At 42.2% G+C, this 20047-nt stretch overlaps 1 protein-coding gene across 10 annotated transcripts in view; it reads left to right on the top strand.

Annotated features, from left to right (window-relative positions):
• The window catches only part of unc13a (unc-13 homolog A (C. elegans)), a 49211-nt gene that overhangs the window by 9179 nt on the left and 19985 nt on the right, over positions 1-20047 (top strand). For 6 of the 10 annotated variants that reach the window (XM_034581885.1, XM_034581888.1, XM_034581889.1 and 3 more), the window contains exons 6-28: positions 476-546; positions 751-805; positions 2305-2334; positions 3259-3454; positions 5310-5429; positions 7097-7918; positions 8132-8225; positions 9293-9339; positions 9532-9610; positions 10986-10991; positions 11205-11279; positions 11374-11593; positions 12919-13146; positions 14016-14157; positions 14684-14853; positions 14977-15092; positions 16205-16368; positions 16485-16638; positions 17189-17257; positions 17579-17668; positions 18170-18304; positions 19232-19365; positions 19552-19637. In XM_034581885.1, coding sequence (XP_034437776.1) covers positions 476-546; positions 751-805; positions 2305-2334; positions 3259-3454; positions 5310-5429; positions 7097-7918; positions 8132-8225; positions 9293-9339; positions 9532-9610; positions 10986-10991; positions 11205-11279; positions 11374-11593; positions 12919-13146; positions 14016-14157; positions 14684-14853; positions 14977-15092; positions 16205-16368; positions 16485-16638; positions 17189-17257; positions 17579-17668; positions 18170-18304; positions 19232-19365; positions 19552-19637 — 3303 coding nt within the window. The remainder of the gene's footprint in view (positions 1-475; positions 547-750; positions 806-2304; positions 2335-3258; positions 3455-5309; positions 5430-7096; positions 7919-8131; positions 8226-9292; positions 9340-9531; positions 9611-10985; positions 10992-11204; positions 11280-11373; positions 11594-12918; positions 13147-14015; positions 14158-14683; positions 14854-14976; positions 15093-16204; positions 16369-16484; positions 16639-17188; positions 17258-17578; positions 17669-18169; positions 18305-19231; positions 19366-19551; positions 19638-20047) is intronic. The other 4 variants (XM_034581893.1, XM_034581895.1, XM_034581896.1 and 1 more) reach the window with 1 other exon arrangement.

The following is a 20047-nucleotide window of genomic DNA, read 5'->3' on the forward strand; positions in this document are numbered from 1 at the left end:
TGAGTAAGGTTTGTTTTTGAGTATAAGACTGTGCTCAAGCCTACAACATCACTGCAGGGTGTGGTTACGAAGCACACTTATGTCATTTCTATTTTCTATTTCTTTATACATCCTTGTGCTTATATTGCATGTTTATGAATATATTACTTTTAATGATGTCTTCTGACTGTCCTCTTTGCTGCTGTCTCTTTGCTGCTGCAACATGATAAATGTCCCTGTTGTGGGGCTAATAGAGGATAATTGTATTTTATCTTAAACCTAAACACACCCAGTAATACAGACAGGGCAGTAAATCACTGTTTTCTAGCCTGGTGTTGAGTCACACTTTAAAGTGATCATTATGCTTGGACCTGATCATGGTCTCTCCCAATAGAGTAATCTATACTACTGTATATAGAGAGAGGGATGTTCATATGTCAGGTGCTTGATTTGCGGAGCCGAGTGTGATGTTAAGTGTTTTTGTTGTGTGCTGCAGACATTCCAGAGGAGGAGGCCAGATACTGGGCCAAGAAACTTGAACAACTTAACGCCATGAGAGATCAAGATGTAAGAACTTTGCGACATTCTAATCACTCTCTTTGCACCGTCATGTGTGTTTCCTCATCTATTTATTCCTTCTGCCTTATCATGTTTTCTTTCATAGCCCTTCTCTTTTTGAATTTTCATACTCTCAATAGATGCCCATAACAGCACAAAAAGTGATTTACCTCAGTGCATTTTCTGACCTGTCTCCTGTTGTTTTTTCCTCAGTATGCCTATCAGGAGGAGCAGGAGCGGCCGCTGCACGCACCAACCACACAGTGCTGTGAGTGTCTGCAGTTTCCTCTGTACTCTCCCTGCTGTGTCCTTTTTATGCCTCCCTGTTTTTACTCCCTCTGTTCCGTCGCCCTGACTTATTGAGAACAGGAGTAGACACGAGGTACAAATGAGGCTGATAGATGAGGCAGAGAATGAGTGCAGCGAGGGAGGAAAGCTGATGTGATGAATCACGCATGCAGGCCTGCCTGAGCACTCCAATGACTTAGAGGTGCTAGATGTGTAATGCATGTGAGCTGACATATGCTGGGTTGTCAGACACACATCACCCTGTCTGTCTGTCCGTCCATCCGTCTGTTCGGTGGTGACACAGGGAGCAGATTGATACATGCATACAAATCGGTGGAGGGTTCGGGTTGGTTGGTGGCAAGATGCTTGTGTATATGTGTGCAGAGATGATACGGCACGAGAATGTTTATAACGCCTCTGGCCACTGGCTGTTGGAGGAGCGGAAGCGTTATGTTTTTGTGTTGTATGTCCGTCTGTACATACATCCATTCGTCCCATTCTTGTAAACATGATATATCAAGAACTCTTTGATCGGACAAAAACATTCAGTTGGACTAATTTGATTTTGGTGTGACACTGCGACCCCACAAAACCTGTTTTTGGTCTTATGGACACAACATCTCAGAAACACCTTTAGAGAATTTCTACAAATTTGGTACAAACATTCACTTGGACTCAAGGATTAACTGATTAGATGTTGGTAGCCAAAGGCCAAGATCATGGTGACCTCATGTTCTTGTGAACGTGATATATCAGGAAATTTCATTACATCTGGTAAAAACATTCACTGGGACTCAAGGATTAACTGATTAGATGTTGGTAGCCAAAGAACAAGATCACCCTGACCTCACGAAACCCTTGTTTGCCTTGTGAACATGTTATTTTAAGAATGCCATGAGAGAATGCTTTCAAATTTGGCCAAAATGTTCGCATGGATTCACGGATTGCCTGATATGATATAGTTGCCAAAGGTTAAGGTCACAGCGGCCTCATAACACATGTTTAGGCCTTTTGAACATGAAAATGAAATCTAAAGTCTGCCTATCGAAAATTTCGTCAAAATTTGACCAGCTGTCACTTCGACTCACAGATGAACTGATTAGATGAAGTGGTCAAAGGTCACGGTGACCTCATATGAGTCTGGAAAAACATGACTGTAGACTGAAACTGCACTGGTTGGCAGAGTCATACAACCTCAGGGTGGTAATTCTATTCTGTTCTTAGTTAGCAGCATCAAGGCCGACAGCATTTAAAAAAAAAAAAAAAAAGCTTCTCTAAAGACCTTGTACTTTTCTTCACTCACACACTGGATTTACGTCACTTATGAACTCTCTGCACTGAAATTTGCATTTTATGGTAATTGTCTCCCCCTGCTTTACTTCTCTATATCTTTGTTTACATGGATTTGTGAAATGATGATGTGTTTAGTTTGTAACCCAAACCTAATTTAGTTTTTTCCAACCATTCATCTCCTTGCAGGTAATTGGAGTCTGTGGGGAGATCAGCAAAGTAGGTTTAAGTTTCTTTCATGCTCCTCTGCTAATGACTTGCAGTAGCAGTAGATCTTGTGTAGTGTGTTGAATTTCCTTTCTGCTTTGATCCATATTCTCCCAGTGGATATATAAAGTCAGGCTGCACGAGTTACATTAAATAAAGGCACAATAAAATCAAATCTGTAGTGATTGTTGAAGATATATGTTGAGCACAGTAACAACCGGGATGCTAGGATTACAAAAATTAGTTGATAGCCTTAACCCTTGCTTTTACTAACCAAATGATATGCCCAATTTCAAAATAAATTCAGACTATTAATTATCAAAACATATTTAGCAAAGAAATGCAAACTTCTATTTTGGAAAAATAAATTTCCTTGGACCAAATATGAAAAACATTTACCTTCAGAGATATTTAATGTTGAAAGACACAGCAGGGGATTTTTTTTCTGGAAGAATTATGGCTTCCATTATTTTCTTTCTTGGAGAACTCGTTCAAATATGATCTACAAGGGAACTGGGACAATTTCTTGCCTTGAGCCTTTATGAATTGAAGTACACCCATTAAGAACACTACGCTATTTACAACTGTCAGTGTTTTGTTTTGTTTTATTTATTAGTTTGTTTGTTTTTTTGTTGTTGTTCTGTTTTTTTAATTGTTTTTTATTTAACTATGCACTTTAAATGTGTGAATATATGTGATGCCATGTGTGCATGAATAAGAATAAAAGAAATTTCAAAAAGAAATGCAAATAGAAATTCGAAGGAAAAAGTCAATTTTGCATTTGTTCCACCAGTGACACCCAGTCTGACATTATACACATTGTTCCAGGAATCCCACCTTTGTCAAAAATGAAAAACGTTAAACAACTGTTTTGTCCATCACTCTCATCTCGCCCCCTCGTTTCGTCCGATCACTGACTGGTGTTTGTGTGAACAGACGAGGACCCCGACAGCGCCGTGGACGACAGGGACAGCGACTACCGCAGTGAGACCAGTAACAGCATCCCGCCTCCGTTCTACACGACCTCTCAGCCCAACGCGTCCATGCACCAGTATCCCATGAGGAACCAGCAATTAAGACACTCCTGCAATGACGATATCCACGAGTTGGCCTATGACCACCGAGCCATGAGGTAACACGCACAGTTCAGCCACTGCACAACCACAACTAAAGCAGAGTGGTTCCTTTTCTAATTGTTTATGTGCACCCATGCGATTACCATAATGAATCAGCAAATTTAAGAGGGAGAAAGGATTTATTTTGGGTAGACAGGAAGGAAAAACACCAGAAGGACAAAACTGTTTAATGCTGAAAATGTAATATCACACTCCCCCTCTTGAACAAAGTCTTCCTTTTTGAATGAATCCATTTGGAGTCTAGCATTTAGCCCCGAGACAGTTGAGACCCTGCGGCCTTGTTCTGTTTCACTGTTTTGTTCATGGTAACATGTTGTCCCACTATGCTCTCCTCCTCTAGAGAATAACCCTGGCCTCAGTGTATACAAGCATGCTGGGGCACACACTTCTTGTATACAGGTCATGTATGAAAGTGGGCCTTTGTGGCTATTCTTTACTGCGTGTGTGCATGTCGAGTCTGTGAGCATCAGAACATGTGATCAGAACATGTGATCTCTTCTGCGCTAACTTGCTCTGCAGAAAATTAGTTAATTCCAGGACATGACAGTATATATGATGATTTCTGGACATGTTTTTAAATGGTGGCAGATGAAATCAAATGAATGCACTGCTCACGAAAGCTGAAACAGAAAGTTTGAATTTCAAATGGGTGAATTAAATCTTCAAGTGCCTAACCTCGGTGAAAGAAACTTTAAGGATAAGGGCACAATTTTTCAAGTCTGTCTTAAGACAACAGTCAGGTGTTCATATGAACCATAGCCTGAGCCAAAGTGTCCTAATCGCCTCCTGGTGGCTGGTTCCAGTACAGGTCATAAATCCAGTCTCCTCCATGTTAGTGGACTAAAAAGTCAAAGTTAGCATCAAAAAGATAATCTCAAAGATGTTTTCTGTCATTTTAAGACGTTCTTATCAAACTGTTTGTTCAAGTGTTCCTCTTTCTGATAACTAGTTTTAATTCGTTATTTGAGGCTATAAAAATGATCGACAGCTGACAATGACTCATTATTTGGTCGAGTGTATGTACTGGCAGGACCTTGATGTCCGTGTCTCGATCCCTACTGTGCACACTCTGGCTCCAAATGTGCATGTTTTTAAGTTTCGTTTCTGGACAGGGGGAAGTGGAGATGTATCATCCATCTTTATGAACAGTGTATCATATGAAAACACATTCCCCCTGTTCATAAAAGGCCTTTAAGGAATCTCTTGCAATGTAGGTGACATGGTACACCATCAAGTGGGGATATTCCAAAGTCTTTTTAGCACAAATTTACCTCTTTGTATTCCCACAGTGTTTTCTTGGGATGCTGCAGTGGGAGGACTGAAACATAACACTGAAAAGACAGTAGCTCTGGAATATACTCACTTGATTTTATTAGACCAGGCTGCAGAAGCCTCATATTAGCTTTAGTCAATTTAAAACATAGGAAAAGATGGTGAATATCCCTAGTACGTTTGAAGGTCTTCTGCACTAGTTTGATAATAAGTTGCTAACACAGTGCATGTTAGTGACCATCAGTGGCTGTTAGAGACATGTCATAGGTTGTGTACCTTAGCGTCATCTGGTCTTTCGCCCTTTTGATCACAAGGCACCCTCTGCTCAGTGAGGTTCACCATAGGCTGATCAGACCTGGGTGGGTGACCCTAACATCATGAGCCCAGTTGGGGTCTTTCCTCCATACATGCACCTGACTATTGTTTTGAGACTTGAAAAATTGTGAGGCTTTCACCGTTTTTCCGTTATATTGCAGAGGCTCAGTTTGGTTTTCTTTGAACGACTTGCATTGAGCTCTACTGATGCTCCTCTCCCACCTCTTCCCTCCCCCCCACCTCCCTCCCTGCTCCTCCTACCAGACGCTATGATAGTTTAGACTCTGCCACCAACGATCGCAGCGATATCGACTCAGGCTCGGGGTCGAGCCGGCGCACCAGTCGTCAGTATTCACTAGACAGTAGGCACTCGCTGTCCGATAGGTGGGTCTCTGTACCTCCTCTCCGAATCCTCCCCCTCCTCTTCTTCCTCTTGCTCCGGCCTGTGACTCCGTCTCGCTGTGACGTCAGTGGTGGACTTGTCCCGTCCTCCTCGCTCGCTGTGCTTGCATGCATGCGCTCTTGCCCTATCTCTGTATATGTATATATTATATATATTTTCTTGAAAAGAAAACTACTGGTCCTGCATCTATCTTTACTGTGTGCCTGGCGAAGAATTACAAATGAGTCTCACCAGTAATGTATCATGCTTGTCTTTCTCCATCTTTGAACCCTTATAAGTTCTGTGCAGTTTTCTGTTTATCTGTGTGGGTGAGTGATTGAACCAATGTGTCTATATATGTGTGTGTGTGTGTGTGTGTGTGTGTGTGTGTGTGTGTGTGTGTGTGTGTGTGTGTTTGGTCCAGATATTATTTATTAGTTTACACAGTCACATTATGGGGACTTGTCTTCTTTATATGGGGACAAAAAGCAAGTCCCCATAACATAAATCAATACATTTTTAAGGTGAATACAATTTTTAAGGTTAAGTTAAGGTTAAGGTTAGGCAAGTAGCAGTTATGGTTAGAATAGGTCTCTGTAATGTAAGTTCATTTTATGTCCTCTGATGTCATGGGGACGCCGCTGCGTGTGCATCTGTTGTTGTGGCAGCCTGTTGTTACTCTATGTGAGACTTTAAGAAGGGCCCTGTCTTATTCTGGACGTCCCATACATGGTAATTATACACATTTAATTTCCACTTGTGAGAAAGTAGGAGGACATCGACCTAATGATAAGGTCCTAAAGAAGAGAGGCCAAGACAGATTCTTTATTCTTCACTTCTTCATGTTTTTTTATTCCCTTCTGAGAGAGAGGGCAGACATTTATTTAGAGCGTTATGCAAGCGTTTCACTGTCAGTGTTGGTCTTTGTGTTGGATGAGAGGGAGATAGGTGATGAATAGAGGGGAACAGGGGTGTCGTAATTGAATGTCTATGTGTCTATTCAGCCGTACGTGTGTATTCCCTGTGGCTCACAGCCCAAAGCCATTATACAGTTTTCCCCTTTATGGCTCCTGCACTATGCATTATTGAACCGACGTGGCTGTAATCATTAGAGACAAAACAATACTGTGTGAGTGTGTTTGTTAGAAATTGTGTTATGTGTCTTAAATCTCGTACTGACTCATGGTCTGTCTCAGTGTTTAATAGCCTCATACGTCATAGGGAATAATAATATTCACTTATTTATATGCAGAAAGACTGATTTTGTTCTGCCAGGCTCCTGTTCTTTCATTTGATTAGGCCTATTTATATCATACATTTCTCAAATATCTCTTTTCTAATCATCTGCTTCTGTATGCTGTGTGTTTCTGTATTAATTTGTGAACTAGTATCCATTGTAACCTTTCCCATAACTAAAAACATGGTTCCCCTTGCAGTTACATAGAAACACCTCTAATCTGATCCCTTACTGTAAGTCTCCTGATTGGTTGGTTTACAGTTACTCCTCTTTTCCTATTGGTTAATGGTCTCCCTCCCTGGCCCCTAACACAAGACCCTAAAGTGTCACTGTGTCAGCAAAAATATTTAATGTGCAACTCTGGGAACTCCACTAGTTTAGTTTTAAACCTGTGTGGGTGTGTAACATTCTGCATCTCCCCCCTTCTTTTAGTCCCACGGACAGTCGTTACGCCTCATCAGGCGAGTTGAGTCGAGGCAGCTCGCAGCTCAGCGAGGAGTTTGTTCCCGAGGACGGCGGGAGCTTGCGTGGTTCGGAGTTCTATGATGAAAACGACTCCTACCACTCCTGCCACTCCTCGGTCAGCGGCGGCAAAGAGGATTCCCCGGGCTGGGAGGGTGAAGATCCCCAGGCCATCTACAGCGACGATGGAGCCTACCTCAAAGACGGAGGGGAGGAGGGGGCACTGTATGATGAAGATGAGGGAGACATATACGGGGAGGAAGGAGAGTACAACTACGAAGATGAGGAGGAGATGCCGTATGAGGAGGATGAAGATATGTATCAGCTTGACGGCACACTCAGTGAATCCCAGGAACCGCCCTACACCCCCACACCCACAAGCACTGACCCCACCCTGATGCCACCCTCTGATGGTCAGTCCTCCCCCAGGCCGCCGCTGGAGAAGCAGGCGTCGTTGCATCAGCATCAGCAGCAGCCGGCCCACGATCAAATCCAGCCTCCGATCACAGCTCCTGGTCTACCTCCGGCCTCACAGGACGACATGTTACCACCTTTCACTTCAGACTCGACTAAAACTCCCTTTGCATTCCCACAGCCAGATATGTCCACCACCACATCCATACCCACTCCTGCAACCACTATACAGGTTCCAGTCCCAGACTCCAAACCCCTGGAACCCGAACACAAACCTGAGTTAGCACTGGAGGAACCCATACCTTCAGAGCAGCTTCCAGCAGCAGAAGGCGTCCCTCCAGCTCCTGTGGAGAAAATAGAGGAGCCTCCTGTTCCAAGGTGAACACAGCTCATACCGTAACAACTTCAGAGAGGCAGAAAATACATAAATCCACATACTGTCAACGTTACTCAACTCATGTGAAAACTCAGTGGCTTGCCCGTTTATTCTATATACTAATATTATTCTGTCATAGTTTCAGTGCATACATTTCAGTATATATATATATATATATATGAATAACTTTGGTCTTTATTCAATCGTTCTTTTAGTTTCCCAAGGAGAGAAATCCTGGAGCCTGGTCCTGCCAGAGCCAAAGCCAACTGGCTTCGACTTTTCAGCAGAGTGCGACTACAGCTGCAAGAGGTACAGCCTGTGTGTGTGTGTGTGTGTGTGTGTGTGTGTGTGTGTGTGTGTGTGTGTGTGTGTGTGTGTGTGTGTGTGTGTGTGTGTGTGTGTGTGTGTGTGTGTGTGTGTGTGTGTGTGTGTGTGTGTGTGTGTTCCTCACTGTATCTTTCAGCGCGTAGGTGTCGATAACAGGTAAAAGTGGGTGAATCTTGTTTTTTTGTATTTTTTTCTCTGTTGTTGCTCTGCTTTAATTCCTATGTCTATTATTTTAGCTCACTGACCTGCACGTCTAACTGTTGTGTTTTTCCCCCCAGCTTTTTGTGATTGATGTGGATTATGCTGTATCGTCTTGTGTTTATTTGATTGTTTGTGTTTACCCCTTGTATTGTTTTTTTGCCGTTTCCTTATTTTCTTTTCAGTTGTTTGCCATCCTCGTAGCGATTTGCATGTAGTCCATTCTGATTACCCATGGCTGGAGCCGACTCTCAGGTGGGTGTGGCCCAGAGTGTGTTGATTTATATTGTTCCGGCCCTGTGCAGCTCGTAGTTATTTGCAGAGAGCCAAGCGGCTGTAAGCGCGCTATGTGTCATTTTCAAAGCCTGGTGTTTGTACCAATCGTGACTATTTCTGTGCCTCGGAGTGACGTGAGTGATCAGTGCCGCGTGTCATTCTCCGAGCAGGCAGGCAGACAAAGAACGTGTCTTTGGATAATGGAACAGATAGAATTAGAGGAACGATTACATGGATAGTCATCTGGCTGTAATCAACAATCTGCTGATGTCAGTAACCACCTCAACTCAGCTATACCACTTTCCTCTTTCCCCACATTTACTATCTCCCACTTGTATCACTGTTGTATTATTCATCCGTGAATACACTTGTACTTAATATGACAATAGCTACGAGTGAAACTCACCATGAAATATTGCTTTTTGCTAATTAACCCCATGCAATATCGCTAGATTTTGTTTTGTCAGCATAAAGGATAATGTCTGTACAGTACTATAAGATGATACTCTTCTTCTTTTTCCACACGGCATCCTGCTTGCTTTTCTTTCTCATCACATCGCCCTCTTTCTTCACAGGCCCGAGGAGAAAGTGTTGGCATCGCCTCCCTGCTGCTATCAGCAGGGTAAGCCACCATGACGCTGTTACTACTGCAAATGGAAATCTATAACTTACCAGCCAAAAGCCAAGCCTGGGGCCATAATGTCTGAATGCATTTACTGTCTAATTGAACTGTCATGTCCACGTTCTGTTTGACAACTGTTGCAACTCAAAACCAGGGATGCTGAACGTTGCTCTTTGCGTGGTTTGTCTCCAGGATGGGCGGCGCTCTGTACAGCATCGACAGCATGCCAGACCTCAGGAAGAGGAAAGCTATGCCCCTGGTCAGAGATCTGGTGAGTTTCTGTGCTAATCTCTTTATATTCCCCTGACTAAGTGTCTCACATCTCCGCAGTCCATCTCTCACTCAGCTCAGCAGTCAGGGCTCTCGTCTACTCTAGCTCCTCCTGGGCTTTTCATCTGATTCTCTGCTTTCTTTACGTCATCTTATCTCTCCGTTGCTCTATTCTCCTGCACTTTCCTCCTCCATTTGTGCCTTTCTGTCTACGTCACTTCATCCTCTGTCCTTACAGATGATGCATGCTGCTGTTACAGCGTGACAGGGCAAGCTGCAGGGCTGAGGGGCCGGTGGAAAGGCCAGAGGTTTCCACTGACATACACTGATGTCTGCTCAATACTCTCATATAACAGACCTTCTCATAACCCCATGACACTGACTCATTCGTGGTTCGACTCTGAAAAACATAAATCCACTGGAGGAACCTGTAACTCATCTAGTACAAGAAACCTTATAAGAAAACTTTGGCACTTTGGGAACTTCTCTTATTTTCTTTTTTATTCTGAGTTTGAAGAGAAGATCAGAACCATTATCATATATGTTTATCCGGAGCCACACAAGAACCATAAAACCACAACTTCAGGGCTTCAGTTTTATATATTTGCTTTTGTAGAGATTAGAAACAAATAGAATACAGTGTACTAAGTAGAATGGCAGTCAGTGGTCTGCACACCTCTGCCAAGGCTCAACAGTCCCCTTAATTCATTAAAGCTGCACCAAATGACACATACTCATAGATATCAGTGCCACAAATATGCTTTGATAAATTGATGAAAATGTAAAAAAAAGGCCATTGTCTTGTTAATAAAGTTTAAAAAAAAATCCAGGATTAGACCCCTATTCACCGAACCTAACCCCTGACCTAATTTAATCAAACCTGCTCCAAAGTTCTTCATTGGCCTATACCCCACCTTTCCACCAAATCAGTTCATTAGTGTTTGTGTAATCCTGCTAACAGACAGAAAAACAGACATAAAGCATAACTTAGAGGCACTGGTACGTAAATTCTCCCATTTCCTGTCACCTGGCTCCTCTAAACAGCTGGCTCACGTTAGCTGCACTGGCATTAAAAAAAGTTTAATGACAGGGTGGAGTACTGGTTGTGTGAGCAGTGATCACATTTTATTTACATAACATATTTATCAGACTGGTTGTGGGTGTGGCCTCCTCGCCCTTCAGGTTTCCACATCCTTGTTTGGACTCCATGCTTTTATTGTGGATTCCTGTGAGGACAGCAAACGCACAATAAATGTGTCGGTTTCTCATCATCACTTTTGCATTTATAACAACCTGTGGACATTTCTTCCACAGTCTTTCCTTTTTCTAATGTCAAATCTCTCCCTTGTTCCTTCCACCGTCACGTTCTGCCACAGGCCATGGTGAGTAACCAAAACACCATTTGTTCTAGAAACACTTCGATTTTGACAGTACACTAGTGTTCTATGTACCATGGTTGCTATTAAAAAATGAGGCACTTTAAAGTCTTCAGCTGTCACCTTTACTTAGTTGTAACTGTTGAAGAAAACATTGCTAGACACACTGTAATAATTGGGAGCTGAGAGACGTGACATCTTCTTTCTCCCGTCGCTCAGTCTTTGGTGCAGAACTCCAGGAAAGCAGGCATCACCTCGGCCCTAACGTCCAGCACCCTCCATAATGAAGAACTGGTCAGTGCTCACTTTACACTATTAGATCGAAACATATCTCATCAGGCTGAAAGGCTTTTAACTCCTCTTCTTCTCTTCCTCTGTAACCTTGTAGAAGTGTCATGTCTATAAGAAGACTCTTCAGGCCCTCATATATCCCATCTCCTGCACCACCCCACATAACTTTGAGGTGTGGACCGCCACCACTCCGACTTACTGCTACGAGTGCGAGGGGCTGCTGTGGGGTATCGCTCGCCAGGGCATGCGCTGTACCGAGTGTGGCGTCAAATGTCACGAAAAGTGCCAAGATCTACTCAACGCTGACTGTCTGCAAAGTATGAGAAATGATGGAAACATTATTATTACAATTTGAGCATCTAAAACATTGGAAAGAGAGACTGAAATATGATGATGTCGTATAAATTTAACATTCATGAGTCCGTAATAGTAGAAGACGTGTACATGTCTGTTACATGTATGAAGTCTTATACGTTGAATTTCAAAAAGAAAACATTATTTGCTCAAATAAACTTATTGTTTTGTTTATTTACAACAATGTGTGTGATGTGTAATGGAGCTGTTTGTTATTTAAAAATATATACTACTGCATTCTTGCCTAGAATTAGATGAGAGGATTGATACCACTCTCTTGTCTATATGATAAAAATGCAGCCGCAGTATTGACTGTATATAAAGATGGATGATGCATCAACACTTCCTCCCACTATTCTATGGAGCCGCTGTATGGAGGCCCCGGAACTTACTGGAACAAATGAACACTAACATACATCAGTGTGATAAGAACTACCGTAAATGACAGAAACAATCTTTGAGAAAAATGTATTTTATGTGTACTTTAACTTTTTAGTTTGGTCCATGTTCCATCCAGTAACATGGAGAAGGTTTTTACCACTGTTTTCAGGTTTCATGCTAAGCTAAACTACCTGGCTGCTAGCTTCATGTTCACCTTACAGATTTATGAGTGGTATCAATCATCTCGACTAACTCTAGACAAATAACTCTTTTGAATGAGCAATCACAATTTGGAATTGGCCTAAAATGGCTTCAAGAATACCTAGTAATGTTCTGTGATATATAGCTAAAAAGTCATTTGAATCATGGCGTGTTAATTGACAACGGATTCTAAAATAGTGCGTACGATTTTTACAGGAGCTGAACAACCATTTACTGACTTCATTCTGCGTCAGTGCTGCTTTTTATTAAGAAGACCAAAGTATCCATGAGCGTCTTTTTCCCCTTATCTCTCTTTGTCAGTGTCAACCTCCTCTTCCTTCTCCCCTCACACCCACTTTTTTATTTACCTTGTTTTCTTGGGAGGATATTAAAAGTCATTTATCTTTTGTTGACATCCACCTCTCATTTCCATTTCTCTTTTACACAGCAGTTTATAGCACTGCAAATGTGTCCGGCCCTCATTCATGAAATATAATATCATCTGCAGTTCTTCTCTGCTCTGAATTAAATTTCCTTGGCAGTTTTTTTAATAAGTTGTAAAATGTTGTCCTCCAGGGAATACTCTTCTCTACTTGCTGTCATAAGTAATCACTGTATGGAAACTAAAAGCCATAGACCTCTCATAGAAAGTAATTTCTATATGCCTTTAACGTTATATCCTTTTCTTAATTGTCCCACTTATCAGGGGCGGCGGAGAAGAGCTCCAAACACGGTGCGGAGGATCGAACCCAGAACATCATCATGGTCCTCAAGGACCGCATGAAGATCCGTGAGAGGAACAAACCAGAGATCTTTGAACTCATTCAGGAAGTGTTCACCGTCCTCAAGGCCACCCACGTCACCCAGATGAAGCAGATCAAACAGAGCGTGCTCGATGGCACCTCCAAATGGTCGGCCAAGATCTGCATCACAGGTGAGAGGGGGGGTTACATCAGTACAGTCGGTTTGAATGGAGCTGGCAGACGTGGTCAGCATTAAAGTCAGAGGAGACGGAACATGTCACGTGTTTGTGTCTGTGAAATGAGACGAGCTGCCGTCTGCATGAAGAGAGCACAGGAGGCGTTTATGGGGCGATAGAGCAGAAGGTCAGATGAGTTAAGAGACATCTGTTTCCCTCAGAACGCACACTCTCACGCATACTTGTGCTTCTGTACTTGTGAGGACACACTACTGCATTATTTTGCCCCTAACCCTAACCTTACCCTTCACAAATGGAGGGATGCTTGGGAGCTACTTCAGGCAGCCAACTCGAGCTGTGCTGCTGCAAGCACGTGACATACCCCACTCTCCGGCGGTCGATTTGAACAGCAAAGAATTCCCATCAGCCCCTTTGCTTGGCCCTCGCTGCTGCTGCGCCAGTTTTGCTGCTGATTGGTTCAGCCCCTCCACCACCCCAGCATCCACTTAATTTTTACTTCTCTTAATAAAACACAAAGGTAGAGCGCATAACTCTGCCAAGGCTCAACAGCCCTCTTGTGAAAGCATGCTGAGGGAGGGATGGTGCACCTCCTGTATCCTTTCAATGGAAACAGGCTCCGTTCCTCTATCCTTACCTAAGCCTAATTCTAACCATTAACCAAAACCATCGACCAAAGTCTGAACACTCAGCACTTTGAAGCTGTCTGAAAGTGCAGACCATCTAAAATGTCCTCACTCTGTTGATCTAATCTACAGTGACACTGGTCCTCACACAGATAGAAAGAGCAGGACACACAGTGTGGTTTGCTGGTTGACTGTGTAACAGTGTGGCTGACCATTATTCTTTTTTTTCCTTCTTCCTAGTGTTGTGTGCCCAGGGTCTACAAGCCAAGGATAAAACTGGTTCCAGTGATCCTTATGTCACTGTCCAGGTGGGAAAGACCAAAAAGAGGACCAAGACCATCTACGGAAACCTCAACCCCGTCTGGGAGGAGACATTTAATTTGTGAGTTGAGACTTCCTGGAAATTAGTGTAGAAATTTTGTAGTAGCTTTAGGCTTTTATGTAATTGATCTTCATGCAGGCAATACGTTGTTTTTTCCACAAAACTTCTCATTATTCAGAAACTGTCCTATTTTAGTGGAAAATGCTCATCACAATTTCTCAGAGCTCAGGGTGATGTCTCATAATTTCTTAACTTTGCCAAGAAAGGAAAACATTTCAAAAGATATTCCACTTACAGTTACATAAAAGAGCGAGGCAGAATAAAGCAAAAGTTTGGCTTTGTTACTTATATAGCTTTTTTACTCATAACCCTAATCATTATTCAGTTTTCAGTGTTGTTGATTATAATTGTGTTGACCTTTCTCTTCAAGTTATTGAGTTCTAGTTAGTGTCAGAATTAAATGTTTTTGATCTCCTTTGTGTTGATGAAAGAAAATTGATTCAGATCATTTTAAGGCTAGATTTGATGTTTACATTTTCATATACAACTGTAAACTGTTGCTGATTCTCTGGTTCTGTCTGTGCAGCGAGTGTCACAACTCCTCAGATCGGATCAAGGTGCGCGTGTGGGATGAGGACGACGACATCAAGTCCCGTGTGAAGCAGAAGTTCAAGCGAGAGTCTGATGACTTCCTCGGTCAAACCATCATCGAGGTCCGAACCCTGAGCGGAGAGATGGATGTCTGGTACAATCTCGGTCAGTTATATTTATAGTCAGCATCATTTATACTTCCTGCAATAATCTCTTGACTTTACATTTAAAAAAGTAATTCAACATCTCTGATCGATTGAGTTTGGTGACCGTGTTGTGTGTTCACAGACAAGCGTACAGACAAATCTGCTGTATCTGGAGCCATCCGCATGCACATTAATGTAGAGATCAAAGGAGAGGAGACGGTCGCCCCGTATCACGTTCAGTACACCTGTTTGCATGAAGTAAGTTCAGTGTGTGTTTGTACGTTGAAACAAGCAGAAATCTATTCAAGAGTTGTACTTAAATACTGTTTTGTGGCACTGATATGCATTTTGTAAGTCTTTGTTATCCTTCCACCGCTACATTTATACATTTTATTTCAAGCCTATTTTTTGCAGAATAAAAGAGAAAGAACTCGTAAAAGTTTAATTATCAAACAAGTAGTATTTACCCCAAACTTTAGAACCCTATAATAGGTTGATGTTTTAAAGATGTCTCCCTCTGATGGGGGGGAAATCTTTTACCTATGATAGTTTCATCCATTTTACTGCTCAGACTTATTGAAGTGCTTTTACTCAAAAAGCCCAATTTCCAATGAACAGACAGCAGTCACTTCATTGTTGCCGTAACGATATGCATTCTTTCTTTATTTCTACATTATATGTGAAGCTTTTGCACTGGACACCGAGTTGACTGGGTTTTAAAATGGAAAGAATATAACATATGAATGCAGGAATCTTTTTTAATGGTGTGTGTGTCCATGTATCTCTGTGCCAACTCCTCTCATGAGCTCTGCCAGACAGTTTGACGGATGTTCCCTTCCATAATGGATTCATTCTAAATTAAATTTAAGTTATTACTCCACGAACTTTGCTTTGCTCTAGTAAGGTAAAGACCTTTTCTAGAAACAAAGACATCAGACATATTACTAAACTGCTCCGCACTGTACAGAGAACTTCCCTGATTGGCTGTGAACCAATCACAGTCTTGTATGGAATCATTACTGGGCCCATTACTCAACAGAGCACATTAGCTGAACCTTAACCGACAAATGACCACTGTTATTGCTGCACATAAGTGGTCATAAACCACAAAGCCAACCCTTAATGTTTTACTGCTGCACAATGCTTTACGGCTGAGTACCCTCGGCAGCAACCTCGTGTTGGCCTCATAATGCAGTTTAACGTTGCACAGTCGTTTGAAGATTAATAGGTCGAGAGGTTGAAACCTGCTTCCTTTTTTACAATGACATATGCAAGCTACGATTTCAGCAGAGGCTCAGCTCCTCTCCCTCTAATCTTCCACACACCTCCTTCAATTCTTCCCCTAACTCTGCTACCTCCCCCCCCCGCAGAACCTCTTCCACTATATGACAGACCTGCAGAACAACGGTGTGGTAAAGATCCCTGATGCCAAAGGGGATGATGCATGGAAAGTTTACTTCGAGGAGACGCCCCAGGAGATTGTAGATGAGTTCGCCATGCGCTACGGAGTGGAGTCCATCTACCAGGCGATGACGTATGTTATTTTTTTGGGGTGGATTTCATGCAGCATTGGTTGTTCTCGTGCATCAGGCTCTCAATAAGCTGTTAGCACCCAGTGTTTGTTTACGTGTGTCTGTCCCTCATTTGCAGCCACTTTGCCTGTCTGTCATCCAAGTACATGTGCCCAGGTGTGCCTGCAGTAATGAGCACACTGCTGGCTAACATCAATGCCTACTATGCCCACACCACCCAGGCAACTAACAACGTCTCTGCCTCTGACCGCTTTGCTGCTTCTAACTTCGGGGTGAGTCATTGCAAACAGAATCTATAAATTCACCTGTCGTCAGAATGTGCTACATCAAAAAACTTACTGTTGAATTTATCTAAAAGCCACATCACAATAAATTCTGTGTGCACTGAATACTGACCTCCGTCAGACGAAGGTCATGTTTTCGTCTGAGTTTGTTTGTTATTTAGCTAAATTGCTCGAGATCTACTGAACAGATTACAATGAAACTTGGGGGGAGGATGTGTCAGGGTTGAAACCATTGAATTCTGGTGCATATTCCAGAGCAGGGGGCAGATCCAGGAGTTTTCCCCCCTTTCTTTAACATTGCGAGATAGAGCATTTCTCCGCATATTTAGGGGACTAATATTTTATGAGTGCAATTTGGTGTAGATCCTTTCAAAAATCATGATCTAGTGAATGACTGTTGGGCCTTGGCGGAGGTATGCATTTTACTGAGTGCCATTCTCATTTGTCATAGAGTTGAATTGCTGTATCTTTCTATATGAAGCAGTGGAGTGGATGTCAATGTTAAATTGTGTTTTAATATGTGTTGTAATACCCACAGAAAGAGCGATTTGTCAAGCTTCTAGACCAGCTGCACAACTCTCTGAGGATCGACCTGTCCATGTACAGAGTAAGAAACTCCATCTCACTGTTTTCCCTCATGTCTTATCTTCTATAATGTCTGTGATGCTTCCCTTTCTCCTATTATCTGCCTCTACGTGAGAAAACAGTCACACAGAGCAGAGGGATGTGTTCATTTGAGTGACAGCTCCTCTCAAACATGTGTGGGCACATTCAGGAAACACTGCACACCACACAGTAACAAGTGGAAGGATTCGGTGGCAGTGCTGGATCTTGTCCATGAACACACAAAAAAACACTGAACAAAGATGGATGTGATATTTTTACTGTTGTGGCTCACTGTTTTTTTTTTTTTTGTCTGACTCTGCAGAATAACTTCCCAGCCAGCAGTCCTGAGAGGCTGCAGGATCTCAAGTCCACAGTGGACCTCCTCACCAGTATCACCTTCTTCAGAATGAAGGTACAGCTTCCACCTTCCTTCAGAGACTTTTTCTTTTCCAATGTGTTTCATAAACACAGCCTACCCATTAAAATGGAATATTGCTCAATGTGTGAACTTCTTCTACCAAATTGTTTCAGGAATTTTAACCCGTAACTAAGCAGAGATGTATTTATTTGGTGTTTGCAGTATTTCTCTGAAATGTATCTAGAAAATCAGCACAAGCAGATTGCAGGGCTGCTTAGTCTTCACCTCTGTCGTTATAATATTTGATCGACAAGGACGTTCATTTTGCTGGTTATTATACCATGGTTTGGTACAGTGCCAACTAAATTGTAATGATGATGTTAACCAGTTCATCCATTTTCTTCATTCAAAGACAATTTTTTTTTCTCTGAACCTCATTTAAAAAAGTTTGTTAATACAAAGCTGAATTGAAAACCTTGGTTCAGACCACTTTACTTTACTTTAACTTTCTCTCTCTCTCTCTCTCTCTCTCTCTCTCTGTCTGTGTGTGTTCAGGTCCAAGAACTTCAGTCTCCGCCCAGGGCCAGTCAGGTAGTCAAGGACTGTGTCAAAGCTTGTCTCAACTCCACCTACGAGTACATCTTTAACAACTGTCATGAGCTCTACAGCCGCGAGTATCAGACAGACCCGGTAAGAACTCTCTCTCTCTCTCTCTCTCTCTCTCTCTCTCTCTCTCTCTCTCTCTCTCTCTCTCTCTGTCTCTGTCTACATTTATTAGACAGATTGTTATTATTCTAATTAGCTGAGTGGCCCTTGACTAATCAGAATGCCATAGACTTTTGTGTGAAGTACTTTGTAACCTCGTTTAGATAAGTTCTATACAAATAAAGTTATTATTATTATTATTATTATTAATCAAATTGCTTGATAAAATATTTCTTGCACAAAATACATTTTTTTTAATGTTTTAATTCCATCCTCAGTGCTTGATTTCTGCAATATCCTCGCTGGTGTGTGAAATGCAATCTCACTGTGGTGTGTGTGCGTGCATGTACTTTGTTTTGTGGAGAAGTCCGACCGTCCTCTCTGTCTGAGTAGGCCAGGCTCCTCCATCCATCACCCTGAACCAGATTTCAGCTGGGATTTCTAGAGGTTGCTCCGAGTCCTCATTAAAGTGCCAGCCCCATTCATACTCCCTCGTGAATTTCAAATAAGCATTTTCCCCTTTGAATAAAACATTTCATCCTGCGGGACGTTGCTATATTTTGTCGAAATCTCTGCGAGATCATTCTTCACTCTTCATTTCCTGCAGTGCTCAGCTTAGTTTTTTTCTTTTTTTAAACTTCCTGCGCATCTTCAGCTCTTTCAAAGAAATCGCTCAGATGGTTGACATTCAGTCTGTTTTATTCTGTTTGAGCAATATATGCTGGGTCCCCCAAAAGTGGACGTACGGGACTTCAGGACATTTCACATGACAATGCAGGATTTTGTGTAATCATGACAATAAAATAAAATGAAAGTTTATAGTTGTTGCTATTTTCTTGTCATTTCAGGTAAAGTGAGCAGCAGGCAAAAGTCCTATTGAAATGTTTTGTGTTCATTTTGTTACCTTTCCAGGCGAAGCAGGGCGCCGTGCCTCCAGAGGAGCAGGGACCGAGTATCAAGAACCTGGATTTCTGGTCCAAACTCATCACACTTATTGTTTCCATTATCGAGGAGGACAAGAACTCCTACACCCCCTGCCTGAACCAGTATGACTCTACTTAATCACATTTCCTTCTTCGTGGCATTTTTAATTTTACCCTCTTTACTCCGTCTCTTCTCCTATTACCCTCACAACCCCACTTTCAGGCTTGTATCTTTCTGCTGAGTTTAATACACCTTCTCTTTCAAAGTGCATATACATTAAGTCCATCTCCTGTTCCTCCTCCATTAAGATTTCCCCAGGAGCTCAACGTGGGTAAAATCAGTGCAGAAGTGATGTGGAACCTGTTTGCTCAGGATATGAAATATGCAATGGAGGGTGAGTGCACATCATTGTTAGTCTGAGCTTCTCAAATGACACAAAGCACTGATGAATTGTTACCGCTAACAGTGTGTGGTTCAAGCACTATTTGCACTCACGACCAAACAGACAGGGAGGACAATATAATGCATTTGACCTGCACTTCATAATGATACTTATGGGGTTGAATGGATACTGTTACTTGACTGTTTCCAGTGGTTTGGTTGTAAATCCGACAGATCATGAATGATTTGTTCTGTGTTCACAATCAGTCCAGAAGATTTAATCGTAATCAAACAATCCCAGGTAATTATATCCTATATGCGATAAGCACAAACCGTGCTTTTTTTTAATCATAATATTTTTTCAATTATAACTACATGCAGACAAAAACATGAATGCATTGTGCTTTCTTATGATGAGCAGGA

The sequence above is a fragment of the Hippoglossus hippoglossus genome, chromosome 4 (genome assembly GCF_009819705.1).
Source record: "Hippoglossus hippoglossus isolate fHipHip1 chromosome 4, fHipHip1.pri, whole genome shotgun sequence".
NCBI lineage: Eukaryota > Metazoa > Chordata > Actinopteri > Pleuronectiformes > Pleuronectidae > Hippoglossus > Hippoglossus hippoglossus.